General features: G+C 45.4%; 2 protein-coding genes across 3 annotated transcripts; both read left to right on the forward strand.

Moving 5' to 3' along the window:
* Window positions 1-321: 321 nt before the first annotated feature.
* LOC133215448 (lactosylceramide 4-alpha-galactosyltransferase-like) lies at window positions 322-27,676 on the forward strand. 2 transcript variants are annotated; one of them, XM_061359492.1, is made up of 2 exons: window positions 322-727; window positions 25,929-27,676. In XM_061359492.1, the coding sequence occupies exon 2, from the start codon at window positions 25,980-25,982 to the stop codon at window positions 27,033-27,035; it is 1,056 nt and encodes a 351-aa protein (XP_061215476.1). In that variant the 5' UTR covers window positions 322-727; window positions 25,929-25,979; the 3' UTR covers window positions 27,036-27,676. The 2 variants fall into 2 exon arrangements, with proteins under 2 accessions (XP_061215476.1, XP_061215467.1); XM_061359483.1 differs by lacking the exon at window positions 322-727 and adding an exon at window positions 22,636-23,649.
* Window positions 12,110-15,233, forward strand: A4GALT (alpha 1,4-galactosyltransferase (P1PK blood group)). Its single transcript, XM_061359471.1, is given in 1 exon segment — window positions 12,110-15,233. A coding segment is annotated over 1 exon segment (1,080 nt). The 5' UTR covers window positions 12,110-12,258; the 3' UTR covers window positions 13,339-15,233.
* Window positions 27,677-27,736: the final 60 nt, after the last annotated feature.

Below are 27,736 nucleotides of genomic sequence, written 5' to 3' on the forward strand. Positions count from 1 at the left end.
AAGATTTATTCTTAGAAATATTTTAATATTATTGGGGAAAGGGGTAGTTTCAGACTACTTCATTGCAAGGAAAACACGTTTTTCATTTAAAACAATGTGAACATTTCAAGGAAATAGTATGTCATAGGTACATTGTTTTCTAACACGTAAGTAAGATACTCTATCATGGGAACTGTAAAAAAAACAGGGCTGGAAGGCATTTGGAAAGAGCTTGTGTCCAACCCCTGCTCCAGGAAGGATTACCTCCTAAACCATCACTTAACCTACCTCCCAAAATCTCTGGTGATCTTCCCATACAATTTGCTCCACCCTGCAGTCAAAAGTGCTTTTCTAAACAAAAGCCCCAATTTCTCTTCTTTATTCACGCTCATTAAGAACTTGTTAAGCAATCATTTGCCAGGAATAATTTAGGTAAAACTTCCTCCTGCCTGAGGGTAGGTATGAAACTTGCTTTGCAACATGGAAGCAGCTGATCTGCGGGTTGCTTTTTATTTGGGTTTTAACTGAAATTTTGAGTTTCACATCTTTGGTTCACTCTTGTTAGCTTCCTAATCCTCTCCCTAACGATGGGGGAAGCTCCCAGCCCACCCCTGCTCCTCCTCCCCGAGGCTTACGGGCCCTTCAAGCCGTGAGGTCTCTGACCAGGGTCGTTTTAATCAATCCCCTGCCAAGCACCCACACGCATCGTGACTTGAGCTCCGCTTGGTATATCGCAGCGTGACAAGAGGTAAAGCTGGGATGGAGAGCGTGGATCGGATTGACAGCTCCGGACCAGCCGTGGGTAGAGGAGTAATTCCCGGAGGCGGGGAAGAGAGAGCGAGATAAAAAGAAAAAAGAAACAAAAACCCCTACATCAGTCTGAAGCGGCACATTATGAATTAACCCCCAAGCCACCTCCACCAGGGCAGCAGTGGCTGTGCCCGGGGAGGGGCCTTTTCTCTTTGCCGTCGGGAGGGGCGATGCCGCTCCCTCCAGGACACGGGCCGGGCCCCGCTTCTCCGGTGAGTAACGGGCTCGGTTCCCCGACGGGACTGCCCTGGAAGGAGGTGGCCTGGGCTAGGCCGGAGGCGGGACCGGCGAGGGGGGGGGGCGGGCGGGCCGGAGCCGCTGCTGATGCTCTGTGCTGCGGGAGGGAGCCGCAGTGCTCTGCGGACGAGGAGCGGCGGCCCCGGAGGTGAGCAAGGATGGGGGGACCGGGGGCAACCGCCGGGGCAACGGGAAGGGCTGCGCAGCCCCGCGACGAGGAAGCGGGTCTCGGATTGCCCGTGAGCCCAGGCTGTGTGGCTTCGTCCCCCCTCGCCGCTTAGGAAAAAGTGTATTTTTCCACGGGGAACTTTTCCATGACCAGTGCACGGCGGTGGTGGGCAGCAGCCCTTACGTGCGGGTTGGAGCCCACCTGCCCGCGGTCTTGTCCCAAAACTGCTCTGCTCGCCTCCTCAGGAGCAGCGTCTGGAAGGGCTGCCAGGCTGGAGACGGACGGACGGACGGACGGACTAGCAGCCGTGCTGCCCTCAGCCGGGACCCCCGGGCAGCTCTGAGCTGCTCCGTGCGGCTGCCGTGCCCGGTGGGAGCTCTGCAGACAGCAGTGACCGCGGTCCCGGCAGGCGGGGAGGTTTTCCCAGTGGTAATGAGGCATTCCGGCTGAGGCTTGTAAAGGGGAGATTCTCATAGATCCCTGCACAGCTCTGTGAGGGTTTCTGTGCGCAGGCACCGCTGTCGCGGGGTGCTGGCGAAGGTGCGGTTGAATATAGCAGCCCTGGGGAAAGGGAGCTGCTTGTACAGTGCCAGCCGCTGAAAGTGCTCCATCCCACCTGAGAATGGGAGCATCCCACTTGAGAAGGGCTCAGTCAAACGCTGATGCTGTGAGTCCGTGGGATAGCAGCAGCACAATAGAAGGAGAAAAGAGTTGGATGGGATGGAGAAATGTGGAATTCCTCTCAGACAGCAGTGACAGGCTGGCTTGGGTGAGAGGGTGGAAAAACAGCAGAAGTGGTGGCAGAGGAGGATGCAGTTGGCCGGCATGTTCCTAGGCAGACGTGCCCTGAAAAACGTCAGTCTGAGCAGGGGTAAGGTCTGAGGAAGAAAGATCAAGACTTGCAATAGAACTGTAGAAACTCTTCCTGTGGCAAGAAGGGGAAGAAAGCCCCAACCGAAGAGGTGTAAGAAAATATGTAACTCCTACAGTAGTAAGACTACAATAGTAAGTCTCACAGTAGTAAGACTACTAAAACTACAGCTGTGGAAAGAAAGTGAATTCAGAAACTTTGGCTAAGAGTGAACTATCCCAGTGAAAATAACATGTTGTTTCCTAACATGAGAGAAGTTGCTCAGAATAGACTGGATATTGCTTAACCCTGAAGAAACCCTCTCTAGCTTCTGCTGAGCTCTGATGGTTTTGCACTATTTATTGTTCACGGGGTTTGTTTCATGGAAGACAGAGATCCTATAAAACTCTAATTCCTCTTTTTTGGTTCTTGTAGCAATTCAGCAGCATCTCAAGTCTCTGTAGGAGGGAGCACTGACTAGGGAGTCGTATGTGAAAGCCATTCTCTTGTTCATGTGCACTTGACAACGCAGAAATGGCAGTCATCCTTGAGGGCCTGAGAATGTAATGTTGGGTGAAGAGCAGTCTGCCTGACATGAATTAGTTTTAGTGTGTAGTTCTGGTACCCATGCCCCAAGTTCTCCTTCCCACAGGATTTCTACTGGCTCTCAAGGCACTGTCGTGTCTCCATCTGACAGTGGCTCTAATTAAGTTCTATCTTCACAGAGGTATCCGGGGGCCAAGTTCAGTAGCTGTGGATTGTCAAGGCCTCAGTGTGCAATTTGGTGTTACCACACAACTAAGTTTCAGTTCTTAGAAGGATGCAGGCCCCTGGCTGCCTGTTCTTGCATCCATCTCCCTGTGCCAGTATTTGTGCCTGTCTCACCCTGCGGTGGAGCAAAACCAGTTCTGGGAGCTAAAGAAGTAAGAAAACCAAGTTCTGCATCAGAATCGACTTTTTGGTGCTTTAGCTTTCAGGGCCAGTCATAGCAGGGTCAGAGGAGCATCAAGGAAAAGCCTGAGGAGGTAGCCCAGTATTAGTTACCCAATCGGTTACTCACTGCCCTGGTTTTGTTGCATCAGCAGCAGATGCTTTGGCTTGAGGTGCTTATGAGTAATTCTACTTCCATCTTACTTTTGCTGCAGTTGTTTGGTCATCAGTATAGAGAGAAGCAGCTGTGTGCCAGTTATAGTTATCATATAAAACCGTGCCTACTCCATACATAGAGGGGAGACCAGAGAAAAAGTGTATAGGGCTGGATAAGCCTCATTATCAGCACTGTTGTGGCTCATTATGTGACGGCAGGAGAGGCTGGGGACACCCCTGTTGTCTGTTCTGGCAGGCCCTCGGTAAATTAGCCTGGCTGTACTATCATTTAGCTCCCTAAGTGCTGCAATTTCCATACTGTTAAAAGCTTTTACTGTGTTGTCTGGCTTTGAGTTCCATTTCCCTGCTCTCATCTGGGGTTCGTTTTTTCTCACAGGCACTCCTGACCAAACAAACACTCAAACTCCTTATGTTGCTGGGCTGTTCAGATTCCAGAACAGATTCACAAAGTTTATTTTGTGCAGTGCTTTTGCTGGGAAACAAGTGGTTCGTTACCAACCCCCTTCTTTGCTTGCAACTCACTTCTTCGCTTGTCTCCTCTGGTTTTTACAATTACCTTAAACTGGGGCTGAGAACTCTGCTTAGATGAGGTCTGGTGGAACTTCAGATTATGGCACTGTGACCCAACCACTCCCCTGCAAGCAAAGGATTAAGCATAAACATGTTAGTATTTAGATTTTTTTCTAATAAAAAGGAAAATGTTCACATAGTGTTCACATTCTTTATTTTTGTATAACTGCACAAAATCTCCTATCTGTGCAAGATATATGAGTTAATATCTCCCAGTCTTTAATATGTTCAGCCTTCCAGTGGCTCTGTCAGATAGGAAAGCACTTCTTCCATATTCAAGGGAGGAAGGTTGTGTTAGAGACAGAAAAACAACCCCTGAGATCATTGAAGAAATTTAGACATCTATTTCCTTATGGTTTCAAGTAGGAGGTGAGATTTTGTGTTTGGGTTTTAAGGGACCTGTTCCTTGGCCTGTGAGAAGGCTGTTCTAGATCATTAAAATAAATAGAAATCCCCCGAATCCATGTGTAGTCTACTGTTGGGCCATCTTTCCCCTCCAGTGTGTCCCTGGATTTTAAAAACTGAAAGTGCAGTACAGATCAGAAGAAGGAAAAACCACTATATATCGATCTATTAGGCTTGAAGTGTTTAATCATTAGTATGATCTGATACACTGCATCTCTTCACTTGGATGCAACTAAGGCATCCAGCAGCATTAACAACTGACTACCCTGTAGAAGAGGACAGCATCTTCAGCATGTTTGCAAGATCCGCTATGAAGCCCTGCATAAGCTTCTAGGCACCAGTAATACTGGTGATTAATGAGATTTGCACACTTGATGACCAGGCATAGTTCTGACTTCCATATTCCCACAGTCTCCTTGTATGTGCACATCATTTCAAAAAGCTGCTCCTTTTCTAGCCACGTGCCAGTGTTTTATTGAGTGGTGAGGGTTAAAATATTGTTTAGACTTAGATTTCATACATAGCTTTCAGTCCTATTATACAATGAGTGTGCATGGCTTTCTACAAATACAGTAATAGGAAACTACTATTTGAAAGCTGCTGGTGGCAAAAGGCTGTATCAGTTTGCTAGCTGATCTACTGCTAGCATCTGTTGCTTTTGTTTCTATTTTCCAACCAAATCCTGCCTTCTATTTATTTTAAGTATTGATGAGGGGGTTATATGGTCTGTATCTTGAAAGCAAAAAGCTGTGAGATACAAAACCTGCTCCTTTCAGTTAAAGAAGACCTAAACACTAAGCTCTATAAAGAAAGCATTGGGAAACTTCTTGAAAGGGTGCTGAATAAGATGGTCCTGTACTATTTTGGATAAAAAGAAGATCAGTCTGACTATGCACTCTAGCTGGGTTCCTGATGTTGCCAGGCTTTCCATACCCAGGTTTGTCCATAAATGCTCCTCCTCTCCTTTGTGCCACACAGTGACCCTGGCATCTTTCCTCGGTCCACTGCACTCATCACATTGCTTTGTTCTCCCACTGGGACGTGATGTACCCTTTGGAAAGGCCACCATGTTTCCTTGTTAGGCTATGACCATGGAACAGGTTGCCCAAGGGAGTTGTGAATGCTCCATCCCTGGCAGTGTTCAAGGCCAGGTTGGACAGAGCCTTGGGTGACATGGTTTAGTGTGAGGTGTCCCTGCCCATGGGATTGAAACTAGATGATCTAAAGTTCCTTTCCAACCCTAATTATTCTATGATTCTATGAATGGCTTCATACAGACTGACTTCCATCTGCTTCCATATAATCTGTATCATGGGAGGAGAACCAAAAAGTATGGCACCAAACATGAGTCCTTTGTCCACCACTCTGCTGTAGGCTGTCTTATTCCAAGTATTTCTAAAGACCAGCCTTGACCATAACTCTCCACAGCACATAGTAACAATTCAGAGCATCACTTCCTACTTACTTTTCTTGGCAAATGTGGAAACGTGAAAGAGCAAAGGGATAGAAGTGGAGGGACAGTGCAGAGCAGTGTTGTGTATGGTCTTTGCACCGAGAGATGATGCACACTTTGCTTTGACAATTTGTGTAATATGTAGCTCTGTTTTTTTCCTACTTTGTTCCTGGTGAAAGCTTTGCAAGCTTCTGTTTTCCACTGTGCTTGAAAGGAAGGAGATGCATACCTGTAGCTGCCGTGAAACACAGTAACTGGCAACTGGGATTTATGTAAACTTTTCAGCAGCCATTTTCAGGTTTTTTGGTTATATTTAAGGGTGCCTTAACACCAAATGTATTTGGTGGGAATAACCCACTGGTTATTCTAAATTCCTGTAGCTCTAGATTCAAACTTAATATATTTAATTTGGTGCAGCAAACGTTATTTAAAACTCTACCTTTTGACATTAGTTTGAGACTTTAAAGATTGCATGTATTTTCTTGTGACTTTTGTTTCCAGTGCTTTTAGAGGAAAAGCTATAGGTGCATCCCCCCAAAAAAACCTTGCCATGGCTTTCTGAGATAAACAAAAGCAAGGGCTAAAACGTGTCAGCAGAGAATAGTGGAATTATGGCTTTGACATTCTTCATGAAGCAGCAGTAGAAAGACTCTGAATCTTTTCTAATGCTAATCTGGGAAAACTTGATATTAGGGAGCATATTTAACAAAGCATTTAAAACCAGCACTTAACCTGGCCTGTGTAGAAATGCTCTAAACTTCTGCTATACCACCTTCAGTGAACTGCAGCTCTATCTGCTGTATGGCACCTCTTCAATGGCATGCTCTGTGCCTTGCTGAGCCAACAGCGTATTGCTTCAGCCATGGTTAACTAACTGTTGGGGCTGAAGTAGGAGGTGGTATCTGTCAGCATGTGAAGGTCACTTTCTGGGATAGATGTTGTGGTTGACGCTGGGGTGTGACACACTGTCCTGCACAGAAAGTACTATACTAAAGGTACTTGAAAATAACAAGTTTTTTCCATGGTGTGTGCACCACAGTAAATGAGCTCAACAGATCTGGCCCCTGCCCCCTGGAACAGTGCAGTCTGGTTCCCATGAGGGAGGACGTGGCTCTTGACTCTCATTGCTGTCATACCTTTTTGTTGCTAAATCATCTCTGTGTTGTCCCAGCAGTCTTGAAGTGACAAGAAGTCTTCCTGACAGGGCCAGGAAACTCCTTGCTCAGAGCTCACTCATGTTTGTTTTGCTTTTCAGACACAAAGCATCTCTAAAGTAAAAACACGAGTGAATTTTAAACAAACGCAGCTGCATGTTTGCACTGGTGTGGCAGTCATTTCTGTGGTTGTGGTCATTCCTCTTCCTTTGTCTCATCAATCAAAATCACTAGATGGGACTTCAGTGATGTATTACCATCAGCTATCTTGTAGATTCAGGTAAGGTGATAGGAAGATGACATAATAGGAGACATGATAGAAGAAATGGAGCTTTTGCTTTAGCTCTAGAGGTGCTTTCACTGCCCTGGAGGAGCCTATGGTTTCCCTGGTGGTTTTGCTGTTCTTGCTGAAAAAGCAGCTGTTGTAACGTGTTGCACTTATTTACTGCTTGAGATATCTCTTTCTTGTTCAGTTGGTGAGTATGTTTAAAATAAATCAAACTGTGACGTTATTTCCTCACTGTTCATCGGGGAGAAGTGCTGAGGGAGCTCTAGTGCTCTCTTAAGTACTCAGCCTCAGATTTGTGCTTCAGTTGAGCTGTTCTGTGTAAACTAAACCACCAGAAAAGCTTCGTATTTCTCTTGTAGGTGAAATTTTCTGCCTCTGATTCTTGGAGGAATCCCTGTTTCATTGGGAACTTTTCCTTAGGTTGGCTTACCTGCAACACAAAACCTTGCTTTCTGAAGAATGTACGGGTAGGTGGCAGTGCTGGGGCATCCTTGTCCTTATCTTCCTGCTTAACGGGTAGATCCCTTTCATGTTCTAAGCAGATGTTTAGTGTAAGCTGTAGACAGGCTTGAGCAAGTTACAAAACGAGTTCTCTGGAAGGTGAAGCCATCAGTGCATTGCTTGGGAGCCCTCTGCACTGCAAGTAGGTAAATGGGGACATGACACAGTAACTCTTTTTTTCTTTCCTTGTTTAAGCAATTTCTAAATCATTGTTCAGGGAACTTTTGGAAGCAGATGTTACCACACAGGGAAATAAATACATGAGTCATTCAGGAAGTCAGTAACCTTGCCCACTACAGTGTTCTATAACCAGTTTTGTTTGCACTGTGTAGCGAAGGACTATTCACCAGTTGGTAATCCGACATTCAAATCGAGATTTCATCCTCACAGGGAAAAACCCCCAACAATTTAGGGACTTCCCTGTATTTAAACATGGCAAGGTACCCTGTATTAGCTGTAGCTGGCAGGGTGTGGGCAGCAAGAAGTTGCAGGGGTAACCTGTGTGGATAGGGGCCCTGTGCAAGTTCCAGCTGGTTCCAGCCAACTCCAACCAGACAAAAACGGACCATTGCATATCAGAACTGCAACTGGTCAGAGCAGCACACAGTGCTTCTGTTCAAATGTATTGAAGAAAGCTGTTAGGGACAGGAGTCACAGAAAGGAGACATGGGAGGAGGCACATGAGGAAATACAGAAGGGCACACGTGAGGACAAATAAGGGAGGACAAATGTGAAGATGAAAGAACAGAGACATGAGGGGTCATAAAAAAGAATATGAAAAAGTGACATGGGGGAGTAGGTGCAAAAGGACATGTGTGAGGACAAAAAAGGAAACACTAAAGCAAAGGAGACAGGAGGAGATGTGAGAGGAGATACAAGGAAACAGGCAAAAAGAGGTAAGAGTCATGTCTGGAGTCATGATAGGAGACATGTCTGGAGTAAAGGGTGGATGAAGTGGAGAAGACATGCAGAAGGGGATGCTGTTGGGTTCATGGAGGGAGATGCTCTCTTGGAAGGAAGCACTCTGTGCTGGAGGAGATACCCTTGAGGGACTGCAATCCATGCTGGGGCAGGGACACCCTGAGGGACTGTGATCCATGGAGAACCTGTGCCAAGGGAGGCACACATGGAGGAGCTGCAGGTTGTGGGTGACCTATGCTGGAGCAGAGGAGCAGTAAGAAGCAAGGAGCAGCGGAGGAAATGTGAGATGCAAAAAGTAGCCAAACGAAACTGTCATGCACTGCCCCATGGTCTCCTGTGCCTGTTACCTCACTAAAGGAATTGGGACAGACTGAGTGTAACCCACAGTGAAAACAAAGGGAAGTTGAAACAGGATAGAGGTGAGGAGAGGTGTTGTGCTGAAGGTGAGCCTGTGGAGAGAGGAGGAAAGGTGTTTCCCAAAGTGTTGTTTAACTTTTGGTTGCTGTGTCCCCATCCACTCCCCCCCTCCCCCCAGTATCTGAATTGGTAATTTAAAGTTTATGATAATTTGTAATAAATTAAGTTAAATTCTCCAAGTCAAGAATGTTTTGCCTATTGCAGTCTATTAAATATGCTGGGATGTAATGTTCAGCAGTGGCATGGCCAAACAGTACAAACCCCCTGTGGACGTAATCTGTGCAAAGTTTTCCCTCTCCCTGTGTGAGACTGGTGTTGCCCCTGTATTGCTGTGTCAGTGCTTTGGTATTTTCCCAAGTAGAGCTTTCTAGAGGAGGGCCAGTGCCAGCCATTTGCAGGCATTCACAGGTGGTGATCTTTGAACAAGTTGGCAAAAGCCATAGAATAGATGCAGTTTTATTTCCAAAGCATTATCTTCTGGCTGTAAAAGACTCATTGTGGGGCAGAGCTGGAGCAGACACCTGCCGTTGATGGAGGGGAGGTAGCAGGGTCTTGCTATTTCTTGTAACTATAAGGAAAGAATATGTGTGCTACCCTCCTAGAGTCTCAAGGAAAGTAGAGGGTATGGAAAAGAATGGCAGCTCACTGTGATGTAGCTGTTCCCAGGCACACAAGTGCCCGGTGCTACCAGCTGGATGATGTGTCATTGTCTACCCTCTAACACAGTCTCTCTGAGAGACTGCAGGTATGTTGAAGACTGATAGGATGACAAAGAAGAAAAAAACTGAGAGAGAAAAAAAGATCAGTGGAGATTTTTCTTTTTCTTTTTTTTTTTTCATTTTCTTTTTTTCCCAACTGAAGAATGATTAATAGAAATGGAAAATTCTGTTCTGTTATTAAGCTAACCCACAGCTATCTGTAGCAGGCATAATGGAGTTCTCTCCTATATTCTGCGCATTTTTGGTTTGTCTCACAAAACTTCTGGTTTCACTGTTGGACTGTATTGGTTTTATTCCTTTTAAATTATGTAAACTTTTACCAAAAGGGCAACAGAGGTTAAAGCAGAAAAGACACTAAAATGTTTTTCATCTTTTGGACTTTTTTTTTAAATTACTTTATTTTCTTTAAAGAACATATTCCTTGTGAAACTTTACTGGTTTTGATTCATTAAGAGCCTGGCACCACTTTGACGATGGAGGCTTTGAGGGAGGCATCGGCCCATTGACGACAGCGGCCTTCCATTAGGCTGTGCCTTGACACACCTTATTTCAGACTGTTAAAGACTATTTCTGGGAAATGAACTCTTTATGGTTAAATCTGTGTGTGGACTTCAGAGATGTAGACTTGAGGCCTGGCCAGGACAGTCACACTAGGCTTGTAAAAGCAGAAATAGCACTGTGTATCCCAACTTAGCTGCCTGACAGGAGGGTACCTATATAGGTGTCACCCTACACTTGGGTCTGGCACTGTGAGTAGAATAGTTGGAAAAAGAGAAGAATGTGTCTTTTGAAGATGATTGCTGTACTGAAGGCTCACCAGTCATAATGTTCAGTTCTCTTTCACAAAGTGTGAAAGGGTTTTTAAAGGGTGAAAGAAGAGAAAAAGATGTTTGGTTTTTGGTTTTGTTTTTGTTTTCCAGTGAAAGGAAGTGTTAAGTTCTCTAAACCTAAAGTCTTGAATATAAAATTAATAGCATGGTCAGGAATGGAGGTGCTGTGTGAAGGAACATAATGAACACTACCATGTTGTGGAGCTTTGTAGCAAATATGGGACACAGGGTGGTTATTGGGGAATAAATGGAAGGGAAACAAGTACCATTCTGTGATTATGGGAGATGAGACCATTTGGCAGGAACAGATGATAGCACTGGGTTTTTATGTGAGTTCTCAGTTTTGGGAAGGCTGGCTTCTCCTCTTGGGAAATGAAAAAACTCGGAAGCAGCTGTCCCACTCACTGTCAGGCGCTAGATTCAGTAGTACGGCAGCAAACTGGAGGACAGAAGAGAATCTAAAATTACACTATCTGAGATTCTCTGTGTACAGGTCTGGTTTGCAAATAATGGACTGATGTGAAAATATAGACTGATGAAGATAAAATGGACCAAGTGCTGTATTTCCTTGTAAGTAGCAAATACAGTATGTACCCAGGGAACTAAGGGTCAGTCTTGGTTTGTGATAAACAAAGGAAGAGGTTTGACTGTGTTTTATTTTTTTGAAGGAGAGTCATCTTTGCTAGAGGACAGTGTATCATACCAGATCCAACAGCCCAAGAGAGGTGAGACTGCTGCTGCTCTGTGTCCAGACAGTAGTGAGGCTGAAGATGTATTCACCAGGCACGCACATATAAAGCACATGCATACACTGTATATGTATGTACCTATGCATGGCTGGCCACACAACTCCCAGGCAGACACTCAGAGCACCCACATGAACATAGGCAGCACTGACAGCCTCATCCTTCTCCCCTCTATGGCTGTACAGGATGGAGGTCCACAAGTGAGAATATACATAGGTGTTTCCTCCCATCAGCTGGGATTAAACCCCAGTTGTTGACACCCCAATATGCACAAGTGCACACAGATTTGAAAGCTCTCATCCAGGAAAGAGTCAGAAAGGAATTTAATAAGAAGACAAGACAGCCTGATCAGGCACAGGACATTACCAGACAAGTGTACTGACCAGCAAGCTATTCACCTGCATCCGGCCCTTGTAATCTGCTTACATCTCTATTTTGCCACTCTTGTTCCTCCCAAAATCGAGTTAAGGCCTTGCCCAGCCTTTGGTTCCTAAATATAGTAAGTCCTGTGTAATTCCAAACTGTTCTTCCCCTGCAGCCCATAATATGTCCCACCCCTAAGCTGTAACCCCCTTACTCCAAAGGGTGATCTATAGAGCTGCTTCTGGTGATGGGTTTCATGCCTGGACAGCCCTGGGACAGGCCTAGACATGGTGCTGGTTCCTCTAGGGTCCTTAATGTGGGATCCTGCCTGCCACTGTGCTCCCCTAGGCTTCAGCAGGTGGGATTTTGATGATGGCCCCTGTGATAGACCTGGCAGGGTTTCTTCGGGCTCCCCCTCCTGTCACTGTCCCTTTATGCATTTTGTGTGTGTGCAGATGAGCTTTGTCACATAACCTCGCAGCCTGAACATGGGCTGTTGTTTCTAACGGAGCGCTGTGGGCATGGTGGCAGCATGAAGAAGCCAGGATGCTTTTTTAAAAGTGACTTAATGGCGTAGTTGAAGCACACTTGCATGAAGGAGAGAGTTCAGCATGCAGCTCTGCCATAGCGCTGTCTCAAGGCTCGAGGTCTGTTGCCTTCCCTGTCAATATATTTTTCTTCTTTCCTCCCCTCCAGATCACGGCTGTCTTGGGAGAGCAGGCTCTGACGGGAGCAAGAATGCTCAGGATGCCCAGCTGCCTCCTAAAACTGACCAGGGTGGTGCTGAGCCACAAGCTCAGGGCTCTGTTTATCCTTGCCTTTAAGTTCATGTCCTTTGCCTCCATCATGTTGTACTGGAGAATGGTAGATGACTCTAAGGGCAGAGGCCAGCTCTACAGCTTGCCTCTTGAAATACACTGTGCTCACTCTGTGCCTTCTCCACGCACCATTGCTGGTGGGCCCCCTCCTTCCCCAGGGAATGTGTTTTTTGTGGAGACATCGGAGCGAACTGACCCAAGTTACCTGTTCATGTGCTCTGTGGAGTCAGCAGCAAGGATGCACCCTGGGACAAGGGTCGTGGTGCTCATGAAGGGCTTGGCAAACAGGAACGCCTCATTACCCAAACACTGGGGCTTCTCGTTGCTGAGCTGCTTCCCCAATGTGGAAATCCGGCCCCTGGACTTGACAGAGCTTTTCTCTGGAACACCTCTGGCAAAGTGGTATTTGCAGGCTCAGCAGCGCTGGGAGCCTTATTTCTTACCCGTCCTGTCCGATGCCTGAAGGATTGCCATCATGTGGAAATTTGGTGGCATCTACCTGGACACGGACTTCATTGTGCTTAAGAACTTGAAGAACCTCACCAATGCCCTTGGTATCCAGTCCAAGTATGTACTGAATGGGGCCTTTCTGTCCTTTAAGCCCAAACACAAGTTCATGGAACTTTGCATGCAGGACTTTGTGGAGAACTACAACAGCTGGATCTGGGGACACCAGGGCCCACAGCTCCTAACACGTGTGTTTAAGAAGTGGTGCTCCATCAGGAGCCTTCGGAGCAGTACAAGCTGCAAAGGAGTGAGTGCTCTGCCCCGTGAGGCTTTTTATCCCATTCGGTGGCAGGACTGGAAGAAATACTTTGAAGTGGTCAGCTCCTCGGAGCTTCACCACCTCTTTAATAACACCTATGCAGTGCATGTATGGAACAAGAAGAGCCACGGGACAAGATTAGAGATCACATCCCAGGCTTTGCTGGCTCAACTGCATTCTCACTTCTGTCCTGCCACGTACGATATCATGAAGAAGGACTCCGTACGGCAGTGACTCAATGGTCAGCTAAGAGATGTTGCCTGAGAGCTCACAACTCTCCAGGTGTTCCATCACAAATGAACTTCCTTTTGAAGTGAGAAGGTGAGAGTTGAGGATAAAAGCCATTTGTGGGGTGTAGGTAGAGCCTGAAGCTTCAGCCAGTGTCTATGCAGCTCTTTGTCTTGACTATAACTGCCTACCAGTAACACCTGTTTCTCTGAAGGACCTTTCTTCTGCTTTGGTCAGGCAAAGAAATCTCAGGAGAAGAGCAAGTACCAGTCCACTTGTGGCAGCCTACATCAGCCTTTCAGAGGAATAAGGCCCCTTTCTGTGGCTGTAAACCTGCAAAAGTCCCTTGTAGAAATGCGTATCTCACTGACTGATTCTTAGGACTTCTAAAGCAGAGTCCTCAGAGCAATGAAAGTGCAGAAGAGCAAAGAACAGGAACTTAGGAGCAAGTTAAGGATGTGCTAGAGAAGGTGCCCTGAGAAAAATGTAGAAGAAAACAGACAAGAAAGAGCTAAGGCAGCTTCTTTTCCTTTTATTTCCTTTCCTTTCTCTTCTGGTCTTTGGTGGAGGAGACTTTCTCATGTCTGGTTTGAGCAGGCAGCAGGATGCTGCAATCTCTGTTTGAGGTCCTAGGTCTAAAGATGTAAAAATCTGGTGCAAATCAGAGCATGAGGATCTCAGTCCAGCTCATTGTTTAGAAGGAGCTTTTGCAAAGCAATGACTGATTTTGTAGTAGTGGCAAATTAACACCCTGCGATGAACACGAGAGCTCACCTAAATCACACCTTAAATTGTACCTGACACAGGAAAAGCTGAACTTTTACACTGAGTTTGTCTTTGTGACCAAATGTCTGTAACTGCGTCTAAGAAGCACCAGACCTTTCAGCACTTGGATGGATCCTAAAAGAAATGCATTCTGTTTCCAAATATTTCCAAGGTTACAGAGAGGACAGACAGGGAACCTGTACTGTCTGAATTTGTTTATGAGTTATTTATGGTGGACCTCTTCAAGTAGCCTGGAGTACTCCTGCACTTCACTGTCCAGCAGCACAAATCTCTTCTAGGACGTCTTGTGTAAGACAGTGAGAAGTTTTACTTTTCTCCCTGAGCATCTTCCTGAATTGTAGTGGGGAAAATTAACATATCTTTCACAAGGTGCTGTTGTGCCTTTGAGGGTTCCCCCCACAGAGGCAAGCTTGGACAAACCGTGGGAGAACATCTGCCCCTTTATGGCCAAAAGGATTTACTGATGTTCTTACTGTTCTTGTCAGAAAATAATGGGGAAACAGCAGTGAGAAACAAGAATATGACCAAGACCATCAGCATCGTTACATCTGGTCCCCACCACACTCTAAAGGGGATTGGTAAGGCACATGAGCTTGGCACTATGATAGGCTTAATGCAGATGGGCAAAGCATTGGCCATTTCCTCTTGTACTGTAAAATACTTTCTGCCTCCAGTGTGTCTCATATTCTTATGCTTTGTAACAGCAGTGGGGTGGTCCAATGGCCCCTTTGATGAGCACAAGTCAGTCAGATCATCAATGTCAGCTGGCCTCAAAGTGAGAGCTCTTTCACATGGTGTTTCCTGCAAGCCCTCTGAGTGTGATCCAGATGATTTCTAGGGCTGCAGTTGTCTGAGGACTCTTCTGTTTCCCAGGTTAACCAAAAGCAATGTGAGGTTTGCTCAGTTCAGCCAAAGCAGTGGTCAGAAATGGAAAGGATTGTGCATGCAACATTTCTCTGGTTTTTCTCAGGTTTGTCTCTTCTTTGATGAGAAAGAGACATTCTTATAAAGATGAGAAAGACAAATTACCCATAACTTTTACGAAACAGCTCCCTGCCCCTCAAAGAATATGGCCATGGGAGCTTAAGGAGGATGTGCACTACTTGTCAAATGCTGAGCTGCTTTGACTGAATGCCTGCCTATGAGTCTGGCAGGGTGTGAGGCCAGTGCACATGTAGCTACTCTGGAGTGAGAGAGGTGCTATAAACACCCCTCCAGTGGCTGGCATCATGTGTGTGTGTGTGTGTGTATGTAGTGCTGCCCTTTCGTTCTGCCCAGTTTTATGGTATATCCTGGAGGCATTCAGGATTTTGAATGTCTGCAGCTCTCCCAGCACTGAATATCTTTAAGAACAAAGACTGTGGGGAACCAGGAGATCTTACTGACTATATAAGCATTCTTCAACGCACTAAATGGTATAAGTGGATGCTGTTTTCACTCTCTACTCCCTGTCACTACTCTCTGGGGTGTTTTTTTACTGCTTTCTTTAGAAAGCAGTTGCAAAGTTTACAGCCCTGTTTAGTGTGTGATCAGTAAGGTGTGGTTTCTCCTTCTGTAGCTCCGTCTATTTTGGGTTCTATGGGCTAAACAACAGCAATCTTAGTGAGCTATGAACCCCTAGCACAGATGGTATAATGGTGCTTGATAACCATGAAGGTGTAACATGGGACTATACTGTGGCAATACCTTGAACTGAATATGGGAGTATTTGGGGCTCCACTGCAATGAATATCTGGCTTGATGTAGCACTGCTTATTCTAGGAAAGTGCCTTTTTGGATAAATGGACTGGTTTGTTTTTGTTTGTTTGTTTTCCCCTGTAGAGTCAATGTTCTGAGGTTTGATAAGGAGAGAATCAAACCAAAGCAGCCTCTGGCCTTTTCTGCTCTGTCTTGTGAAAGAAAAATAAATACAGCTTTTACTATTTTTTCTGTCTACCAAGATGTTCCATTTTGTTTTGTGAGGCATTGGTGGTTAAATCTGAGCAATCTGTTAGTTATTATGCAGAAAAGCATTTTGAAATCGTGTCCTGAAATAACTCACTGAAATTAGGAGTGTGGAATGAACATGAAACAAGCTGAGCATAAGCACATGTGGAAAGGAGGCTCTGTGACCATGACTATATGCCATTTTTGGCACTTGAGTGGAGGGAACAGAGTGCAGTTTGTGGAACTGATTCCTAATTCAACCAGGTATCATCCCATCATTCATAACCTGCAATCTATCTCAAGCAAAGGACTTTAGTCTTGCTCTGAAGTTCTGGATGTTATGGAATAGGCAAGTTCATGAGAAATTGTGTTGCCTTTTTCCCTGCATGATGGGCTACAGCCTTTCTTAGCAGTGACAGTGTCTGTGCTCTTGTAGATCTAAGGGGGGAAACTTGTGCTGCATCTGTACATTTTCCCACCTGCCTTTTCTGAGCCTGATCTAAAGACCCTGGAGTCCAGGTGAGCATTCTGAGAGGCTGTGAAAGGACTGGTATGATCTGATGTGCAGAGGAGTTTTATTCCTGTTCCCTGGCTCTTGTTTCCCTTGAGTCAAGAGCCAGGGAAACAGTTTTCCCTTGAGATGTCAGAGTTGCCTGTGTTTCCTTCGTGGCTGATATACAGTGAAGGATGATGGGCAGTGGTGAGAAGGCATGAGTTCACTCTTCCCGTTTCATTGGCCTTGAGCTCATGAAGGTTAGCAGGTACACATGTGTGCAGTACATGAAGGAGAGAAGCCAGGGGTGGGGGTTGAAGATGCAGAATTGGACAGTGCAACAGAAGGGGAGTAAGGAAGGATCAGGAGGGTAATCCTGGACCTGGTATCCTGGGAAAGGACTGAAAGATTATTATTTCCCCTGTGCTGGCTGGGAGCTCTCCTATATCAGGAGCTCCTGTATTGTGGGGATCTAGGATGTGCAGTAAGTTGTAATGCTCTGTAGGACTCTTCCCCTACCACCCCATTATCCTCCTCCCTCTTTCTTCTCCCTTCTCCCAAAATATGTAGTCCAGGGAGGCTCTGGTAGCTTAAAAGCCCTTCTTGTGAGCGAGTGCAGCTACTTGCCTTAATCTTATATGTTGGGAGCTGTGGTCTGCATGGGGCTGTTTTGTCCTTAGCAGGAATGTGGAGTTAAAACAAAGCTGTCCACATCCTCTGTTTGGATATGCCATTTATGAACACCAGCACTCTGGTCTTCCAGGTTCATCTCTCTCAAGTATCTGAGAGCATTCCCTCTATGCAGGTGGCTTGTGGTCTCTGTTATCTTCTTGCAGCCATGCCTGGAACTCAGATGAATAGGCATAGCCCAGAAGAGAAAACTACAGAAGGACGTCACTTCATCTGCACCATGCCATTACAGCTCAGTCTGCGATCTTGGCCTTTAAATTTGTGTATAATGATGGAGCCAACTAGCAGCTTGCCATGGCTCTGCAGTATGTTGGTAGAGGTATGACAAGTAAGAAGTTTCACAAGCTGGAATATATATATAGGAGAAAAGTCTGGCAAGTTACATGTGAAAACACTATAAGGCTATAGAAAACACTGTTTGGAAAACAATTTTCAAAAGATATTGAAGCTACCAATGTTGTTATTTGTTTTTTTTCCATCTATTGTTATTTTTTTTCCAAAGAGCAGGAAGCCTCCTAGAGAGGCAGAAGGTCAGTAGGAGGTGAGAGACTGAAAGGGAGTTTAGAGACTGGTTTGAAGCAAATCAAAACTCATTTCTACAGGTAAGAGAAACGTGGAGATGATTCACTACATTGTAATTTCTCCTTGTGGGGGGTGCATGCCAGTCTCTTGCTCATGGCATGTCAGGACTGAATGAACAGATTGATGATCAGATAGATTTAGCTTAGACATTAGGAAGAAATTCCTTGCTGTGAAGGTGGTGAGGCACTGACACAGGCTGCCCAGAGAAGCTGTGGCTGCCCCATCCCTGGCAGTGTTCAAGGCCAGGTTGGATGTGGCTTGAAACAACCTGGTCTACTGGAAGGTGTCCATGGCTGTGGCAGGGGGATGGAACCAGGTGGTCTTTCAGATCCCTTCCAACCCAAACCATTCTGTGATTCTACGACAGGAGCTGATGGGATGCATCCATGAGTGCTGCGGGAGCTGGTTGCTCTCATTGTCTCATAATGACATATGTGATGTGATGCTTGTAAGGTCTTAGATATTGGGGGAAGTGGAAGGAAACAACAGTCACTCCTATCTTGCTTGTCTTCAAGATGTGCAAGGAAGAGAATCCAGAGAACTACACGCCAGTCAGTGTCACTTTGAACCCTGGGAAGGTTATCCTCCTGGAAGTCATCAACAAATATATTGAGAACAAGAAGGTGATTAGGAGTAGCCAGCATGGATTTATAAAAGGGAAATTATGCCTGGCAAAACTGGTAGATTTCTATGATGAAATGTCCAGCTCAGTGGATAGGGGAATTGTTTATTGTGACTTTAGTAAAATTTTGACATGGTCTCTACAACAGCCTCATAGACATACTGATGAAGTGTGGACTACATAAACACAGTGAGGTGGATCAAAAACTGTCTGTACTTCTGGACTTGAAGGATTTTGATGAATGACACGAAGGCCAGGTTGAGAGCGGTAACTAGTGATATACTCCAAGGACCTGTGCTGGGGCCAGTACTATTTAATGTCTTTATTAATGACCTTTATGACGATGGGATGGAGCGCAACCTCGACAAGTTTGAAGATGATGCAAAACTGCGAGGAGTGGCTGATCCACAGGGTGGTCAAGCTGCCTCTGTGCGTGACCTCAGCAAGCTGGAGAAATGAGCCAAGAGGAATCTCACTGAGTTCAACAGGGAGAATCTCAGCTGGTGGGGAATAACTCCATGCACCTGTGGACAAGAAGTTAACCAGGAGCCAGCAGTGTGTCCCTGTGGCAAAGATGGCCAACACCCTGCTTGGGCTGTGATAAAAAGAGCATCACTTGTAAGGTCAGGGGGAGCAGTCCTTCCCACTACTCAGCACTGTTGAGGCATACCTGCAATGCTGTGTCTGGTTCTGGGCTCCCCAGTTGGCTCAGGGGTTGGTGTAGCACTGCACTATGTCTTCCTAGTGTTTTTTCACAATTGATGAACTACTGGCAAGATCACTTACCTGAAATTGAATATGCCTGGGTTTTTTTGGAAGCTGTTACATCTCTATCTTAATTCATTTAGCAGATTTCCTGCTCTAAGTGTAATGGCATTAGTGAGCATTTTTCACTCATCTTAGATTGCTGCTTATTGTATTTAGGAAAATTGAAGCAGAACTGAAAAACTTAAATGATGCTGCCGTGACTGACTGTGATTTTTCTGTTTGTGGCCATTACTTAACTGGTCCTCTCTGTTCCAAACAATACACAGAGGCCATACATTTTTTTCTGGGTAACTTCACTGAGATGCCATCAAGCTATGGCCACTTTCTGTACAGTGATCTGGGAATCAGCAGCTATAAGAAGCCTGCAGTGTCATCTCTTCCCACAATCTGTTATTTTTTTTTGCAGAAACATGCTATTATCATCCTCCAACTCTTTGCTGTGGCTTGCTTTTAATTCTTCTCACCTCATGGAGTGTCTGTCCAGCACTGCATTACAGCTCTATGAGTGGATATTTTCAATGTTTTTTTCTTTTATTTCAGGGGAAAATTCAGTTCTAAAAACCGTGCAAATGAAATTGGATATTGCAGAGTTCACTCTGGAAAGGTGAATCTGTGATTAAGTACAAAAGATGTAGTTAAGAGACAGGTATCTTAAGCATCCTCGGCCTATAGCTGCAGTATCTCATGGCTCAATCTTATGTACCCATTACGATTAGGATACTCTCATTTCACCTCATTCACACGTGCTTTGTCTGCCATTCTTTCTAGGGTCAGAAGGAGGAGCTGTTGCTTAAATGCTGAATACGAGGGGAGTTAGTAGAGCAGAGTGGTGCCAAACAGCATGGTGACAGAGATGAATCCATCAACTAATTGCCCTAAACACTATATATAAATATATATACTATCAACTAAACACTATGGGAATTGGATGGTGGACTCATCCCTGTTTGGCATCGTGCTGCTCTTCCATGTCTAAAAGACTGCGGAGTCACCCACTGAATGTGGGTATTGTCAAATCTTACCTCTTCTACTCTTTTTGGTAATGTACCTCTGAGGAAAATGTAGGTCTTCAGCTGTTTTCTGACAGGTCCCCAAAATACTCCTACCAGGCGGCTTGTAATCAGTGATATTGTTCAGGACCCTTAGCAGCTATCTTGGTATGCAGCAGCACTTTGCTGGTCCTTTTTCTTTCTCTGTTTTTGTTCTGAATTCATAGCAAATTTCCATACCCCCTCCCAGTGCTTTTCTGTTCATATGACCATATGCTTACTTGAAGGGACATCACTAACCTCAAAAGTACCTGGTTTATTTTCCCAAAGACAACTGGGACTGGTGCAATCACTTCTTCCAAGGCTTATGAGAGCTATGCTGCTGTCTTTCTACTTGATGTACCTTAAATGTAGCTTTAGAATAAGGTAGTTGAAGTTGCATTAAAATTACATGACAAAGACAAGCAATGATAAGACAAAGAATGAAGGGAGGGTATAGCACTCTGCAGGAGTGACAGTTAAATTGGCCGTAAGAGGGCACAGCTGTTGCTTTAAAATGTTGGCTGTGGAAGGGACAGTCCAAAGCATCTTGCTCAGCTTAAGATACAAAACCATCTCTAACCAGTCTTTCTTGTAAATCCACATTTAAACATGTTCTGGGGGACATGAAAGAATTTGTACAGCTTATTTCTTGCTATTTATTCTCACTACTTGAACTACCACAAAGTTATATGTGTTTTATAACAATATCTCTCAACAGTATACATTTTTTCCCATTAGGAATTATTTGCCAGATTTCAGGGTCTTCTGAGACTCTGTTGTTACAGTTTGAAAAGCAGAGAATTGCAGGAAGTTGGGATGCTTGTTTGGCTTTGTGTAAGTTGCCTTCATGTACAATTCAAGTTGTACCATCATCTAATTATCATCCAGTTTTGGCTGTTTCCATTTTTTGCTGTTTGTGGTTTTGTTACCATGGAAAATATCAGTGAAGCACATTTGCAGTCATGCAGGGCAGGAAACTCCTTTGCTCAGTGTAGGGTGCTCCAGTATTCCTTAGGGGCACCAAGAGTAATGAGCATGTGCTGATCAAGCAGCATCAGATCGGTTGCATGGTGGAGTTACAAGATCTTCTATGGTAACAGCCCTGTGTCTGTTCCTTTTCATACTGCATTTAATCCTTTTTGTCCTTGAAATAAGGGAAACCATTTAAATGCCAGCCTTTACCTTATGCAGTAAGATGTCTCACTACATTTTACAATTTTTGTTTGGGTGGGTTTGGTTGTTTGGGGTTTTTTGTTTTGTTGGGGTTTGTTTTCCTGGTTCCAGCACTGCATTGGTTAGCTAGGCTTTTAAATTTAGCAAGCAAGCTTGTGAAAATCATATACAATAGTTTGCAAATCATGTATTGTCAGAAAACATGCATTAGCAGGTTTCTTGCCCTGTGGAAGAAATTCTTGTGGCATGTGAGTATATAACAAGCCTTGTCACACTCTCAGAGGACCTCGGTATTTGCCTGTTTCTGCACTGTTATGAGAAGAAAGAGCATTACATTCCTTTCACTGGAGTATTGAACACACTGTGGAAAAACAGAGGCAGGCATGCCCCCATCAGCAGAAGGACTAGTGACCAGGTCCAGGACTGGGCCTGGTGTCCTCAGTGACTATAATAAGATGTCAGTGGGGTCTAGTAAATGGATTATGCAGGGTCATTCATGCAGGTTGCACAAGCAGGTAAGTGACTTCAGGCATTGCTGCCTGTAATGGGAACACAAGTGCCTGTACCATGGACTTTTAAAGTTAGGTGAGATAAAGCTGTCTGTGGCTTCTACAAAACCTGGGCAAAGCTGATGCAGTGATAGACCTGAGAAGTACATTGGCTGATCAGCTAGAAAGCATCTTTGCAGAAAAGGACCTGGTTGGTTCTGTAGGCAACAAGCTGACCAGGAGCCAGCAGGGTGCCCTTGTGGGAAAGGCAGCCAGCAGCCTGCTGGCCTGCATTCTGTAGAGCAATACCAGCAAGGCCAAAGGAATCAATTCTTCCCAACTGCTTGGCACTGGTGAGACACATTGGGAGCACCGTGTCAGGTTCTGGGCTTCCCAGTAAAAGCGAGACACGGATATACTGGAGATTATCCAGTGAAGGGCCACTAAGATGAGAAAGGGAATGGAGCATGCGCTGTGTGACGAGTGAGAGAGCTCTTGATCATTTCTCTTTAAAAAGAGCAGGTTTGGGAGGGGTCTTGTCAAAGTGTGTAAATACCTGATTGAAGGTGGCTGGGGCAAAGAAGACAGGCCAGGCTCTTCACTGCGGAATCCAGTGATAGGATAAGACGTGGTGGATACAAACTGAAACACAAGGAATTAGAATGAAAGGAATGGCGGTGAGCCACCGGAACAGGTTGCATAGAGAGGTTGCAGAGTCTGTCCTTGGACAAGGTTGAAAGCCAAGAGGATGTGGTCCTGAGCAACCTGCTCTAGGTGATGGTGCTTTGAGCAGGGGAGTTAGACAAATGGTCTCCAGAGGTGCCTTACCACCCCAGCTATTCTGTGATTCTGTGGCTAGATGAGACCTGAGGCCTGGAGAGATACATTGATGAAAGGGCTGGGAATAACTTAAGGTGCCTTCCAAAGATCTTCCCTAGTATTGTCATCTTATGAGTCTATTCAGGGTGCTGCAGTGCTTGGAAGGACGTAGGGAGGGGAGAGTGGTCAGGACTACATAGGCCTGACATTTGTTGCAGCCAACTTGATAGAAACTGCAGTAAACACTACACTTAGTGGCTGAATGGATAAAGGTGACATTTTGTAAATGCATGAATATGTCTTCTGTAAGGGACAGTCAGCCACCATTGAGTACAGGGACAAGGGGAACCTGTCAAGAAAAGAGGGACACCTGAATTTGGCAAAGTCATTCAATGAAGTATCTGATGTAAGAGGGATTATTCCCTAATGAATGAGTAAATTAATTGGTCTAAAGAGTGTGTGTTCAAAGGAGCATTCAGAACTGAAGTCTTGGAGTGGGAGGAGGCAGCCCTGTGAAACTCAGCTCAGTTATCATGGCAGCTACCCAAACAGCATGAGCACTGGGAATTCTAAGCAAGGGAGGAGAAAACAAAACTAACCGTTTTCCTGTTGCAGTAGAAAGCTTAATGTGTAGTGATAATCGGTTTCAATTCCCTCTTCCTCTTTGAGTGTTGGGGCTTTTTCTCCTCATCAATTTCAAACTAGATGGGTTATTCACAGCACAGCTGCCTGACCTTTGTATCAGCACTGTAATAGCTGAGTATATGATGTCACATCCTCCCCGATCTGTTTGCTGTCTCCATGTGTTCAGACTCTATTTCTTTTCAGAAAAAGGAAGTGCAAGAGCATGGAGTTCTAGGTGCTCTCAGAGACACTAACCTCTTGAAAACCTGGTCCAGCTGAGCAGTCACTTCTGTGGTGTCTTGAAAGCAGGAACAGGTGAGTAGTATTTGCAGTTTCTGTGCAATGGGACTTGTAATTTCAGAGGAAGGTAGAGAGCCACATTTCCTGTGTTTGTTTTGTGAAATAGATGGACTGGCTAATGCAGCGTCTAGAATGTCCTCTTATCCACTGCAAAAGCGGGTAAGAGGATTTCTGAGTGTATCGTAGTAGACGTTCTTGCTCTTACTAAAAATATGCATGTAACCTTGAAGCTTGATCACTGTTAGCGCCGCTCTTTCCTGCTTCCTCTACAGCAGAGACTCTGTCCCCTCCAGCCTGTACCTCCCTTCTCTTCTACAGCTTATCAAGCTAAAAATGATTTACATGATTCAACCAGTTGTGGTGTGGAGGGAGAAATGGGTATGTAGAAACCAGTGTGTTTTCTCTTCTTTATGCTTTTTTTTTTTTTTTTCCTGCCTGTAACACAGCACATGCTGGTGGTTTTTTTTTTAGGAGAAAAAAGTGTTCCGCAAATCCAGACCTGATGATTTGTGTACTGGCTGCCTCTTCTCTGTCCCCCAGGCCCCATTGCCTTGTGAAGGGAGAGTGGTGGCTGTGTGCTGTTGCACTGGAAACCTCCCAGTGTGGCTGACAAGGCATTTTCTGGCTACATGAATTGTTCAGTGTGTCACCCAGCCGCAGTACCTAGGGATGAATGACAAATGGAATTGTGCCAGCTTGGTTCTCTTTCCTGTCTGTTTGGTTACAGTTGTTTGATTAAAGCTTTTGCTGTAGCCTGAAGCTCTCTGTTCTGGATTATGGGGATCCGGAGCTGGATCAGAGGGAGGCAGGAGAAATCATAGAATTATTTAGGTTGGAAAGGACATTTAAGATCATCAGGTCCAACTGTAAACCTAGCACTGCCAAGTACATCACAAAACCACGTCCCTAAATGCCACCTCTACATGTCTTCCGGCATAGAGACTTAACTACTTTCCTGGGCAGCCTGTTCCAATGCTTGACAATCCTTTAAGTGAATAAATATTTCCTGAAAACCAGTCTAACCCTCCTCTGGTACCAATTGAAGCTGTTTCATCTCATCCTAAATGCCTCGCTGCTTCTTCATGTGCTTTTGTGAACTGATCTTTGGGGCCCCAGTGGTGCACCCAGGAGGTGCTGGTTCTGTTGTTCTTCACTTTAAGGGAAGGCAAGGGACGAAATACTGATGCTAATGCTGAGAATGTAGATAGAATGACTTCTTTTTTTGTTGTTGTTGCTGTCAAAGAGAGAAAGTAAGCATAGGGTGGAGGCGAGATTGCATATCCATCACCTGGCAATTCCACCAGCAGGGCAGAGCAGGTCACAGTCAGCATGACCTTTCCATCCTGGGTTGGTGACCATTTGGTTAGACAGCACTACCTATCAGAGGAGGTAGGAATGAGGACTTGGCAGGGGAGTAGGGTTGGGAAGCAGCCTAGAAACTCTCTTTACCTAGTCAGTTCTTATCCTTTCTGTCTGCAACTGCCTTCAAAGCTGCTGCTGCTGCTTTGTATCAATTCCCCTCCCATTATGCATGCATTTTGCTATGCTACAGTGCCATGAAAAATGGGCCAGGCTCTGTGTAGGGGCAGGCAGTTGTTTTTGAAAGGCAGCAACTGCTGGATCCACAGCCTGGGAAGCTAAGGGCTCTTGATAGGAACTGACAGAACTGGGGGCTTGGTATTTTTGTTTGGCTGTGGAACAGGCAGATTGTGTATCAGGAGAAATATACCATGAGAAGTTTTCATCAGGGCAGCAGTTCCACACAGTAGCTGTTGGCAGAGCTCCAGGAATATTCATCGAGTTCATTCCTATTTCCTTGTCCTAGGGTTTTTTGCAGATTTGTCTCATGTACAGAATAACCTGAAATTCTAGATGATAGGTAAAGCCTGTGATGGTGCTCCCAGTTTGTTGCGCACCAACATGAAGGCATGCCATTTGTGCATCAATTGCCATAGGTCCTTCCAAGCAGCAAGCACAACTTACATGGGTAACATACATGGACAGAATGGGGGATCAGTCTGGGTTTGTGGTACACAAGAAAGAGAGACTTGTGTTTATTTTATGTTTGAAACACGGGGATGGAAAGATGGGCAGTAGTTTCTGATGTGAGATCTGAAGGCCCTGTGACAATATGGAGAAGCCAGGAGACTGTTTCAGGATGACCAAAAGGCATAATTTAGGCATGCTGCCCTGAGGTGGCAAAAGGAGAGTTCTGCTGTGCTGTGGTGCTGTTCAGAGGTTCGTCGTCTGCTGCCTTTTCGGTCAGTGCCTTTTTCTTCTTTTCTCCTCTTCAGATCACGACTGTCTTGGGAGAGCAGGCTCTGGCTGGAGCAAGACTGTCCAGCATGTCCAACTGCCTGCCAAAACTGACCACAGTGCTGCTGAGCCACAGGCTCGGGGCTCTGTCTATCCTCACTGTTTCCTTTGTGTTCTTTGCTTCTGTCATGTTCTACTGGAGAACTGGAGAGGACGCTGAGAGCCAGCTCTACAGCTTGCCTACACAAAGCAGGTGTGAACTGGTTTTACCTTCCCTTCCCCAACCTACTGCCAGTGGGCCCCCTCCTTCCCCAGGGAATGTGTTTTTTGTGGAGACATCGGAGCAAACTGACCCAAGTTACCTGTTCATGTGCTCTGTGGAGTCAGCAGCAAGGACGCACCCTGGGACAAGGGTCGTGGTGCTCATGAAGGGCTTGGCAAGCAGGAACGCCTCATTACCCAAACACTGGGGCTTCTCGTTGCTGAGCTGCTTCCCCAATGTGGAAATCCGGCCCCTGGACTTGACAGAGCTTTTCTCTGGAACACCTCTGGCAAAGTGGTATTTGCAGGCTCAGCAGCGCTGGGAGCCTTATTTCTTACCTGTCCTGTCCGATGCCTGCAGGATTGCCATCATGTGGAAATTTGGTGGCATCTACCTGGACACGGACTTCATTGTGCTTAAGAACTTGAAGAACCTCACCAATGCCCTTGGTATTCAGTCTCCAGATGTGCTGAATGGGGCTTTTCTGTCCTTTAAACCCAAGCATGAGTACATAGAGCTTTGCATGCAGGACTTTGTGGATAATTACAACGGCTGGATTTGGGCGCACCAGGGGCCGGCTCTCCTAACACGTGTGTTTAAGAAGTGGTGCTCCATCAGTAATATCCAGAGCACTATGAGCTGTAAAGGTGTAAGTGCTCTTCCCCCAGAAGCCTTTTATCCCATTCCCTGGCAGGACTGGAAGAAGTTATTTGAAGCCATCAGCCCCTCAGTGCTTCACAAGCTCCTTGAAAACACCTATGCAGTGCATGTATGGAATAAACTGAGCCATGGGACAAGGTTAGAGATCACATCCCAGGCTTTCCTGGCTCAACTGTATTCTCAGTTCTGCCCTGCCACATATGCAAAGTTGAAGGACTCTTGAAGAGCAGCCAGGGCCTGCGGTATGACCTGTGGACCTTTGGCTGCAGGGAAGTTCTCCAACCTGAAGGACACTCAGTGCCTTTCACCTGCCACAGAGCAGGTATTCTGTGTGACAGCTCAGTGATTCTGTACCATTTCCAATAACTGCCTCAGACCCTACGTGCTTCAAATGAACCAGAACCTTATTTTGGACTCTTTTGTACTTCAGTAGCTCCTGGTGCTGCAGAGAAAGGTGAACTTGTTCATCAGTGCCTATCAGTTGCTGCTCTATTGCTGTTATCTCATTGTTCCTCTTGTGTATTATACCTCAAAAGCCTCTCTGTAGTTTCAACAGCTGTAGGAACCCTTGGCTTACTCTCTGTAATGTTTCTAAGTATGTAATTAATGCCAGGCTGTGCTATAGGACACAGTATACTGGAGCTTAGGACCAAATTCCATGAGTGGTAAAGACTCCTATGGCTGATGAAGTATATGGGGAGTATATGAAAAATTCTTAAAGAAAGGGAAAACATTTTAAATCCCTGCATGGGTCTGTGTAAAGTCTTTTCTGTTTTCCAAAGGTACTTTATTTCAAATGATTTTTTCTGCTGTTTTACATTCCACAGCAATAGGCCAATTTTTCTGGTCCTCTTCAGGAAAACAGACAAAAGCAGTTTTTACCAGTGTGACTAAAGATCCTTGCTTTGTTGAAAAAAATCTTGT

Source organism: Neopsephotus bourkii, unplaced genomic scaffold (assembly GCF_033783945.1).
Source record: "Neopsephotus bourkii isolate Nb327-2 ecotype Australia unplaced genomic scaffold, CSIRO-AGI_Nbou_v1 NB_107, whole genome shotgun sequence".
Taxonomy (NCBI): Eukaryota; Metazoa; Chordata; class Aves; order Psittaciformes; family Psittacidae; genus Neopsephotus; species Neopsephotus bourkii.

What these genes read in the sequence shown, in the direction of transcription:
- LOC133215448 (XM_061359492.1), top strand. Translation starts at nt 25,980, where the DNA reads ATGTCCAACTGCCTGCCAAAACTGACCACAGTGCTGCTGAGCCACAGG.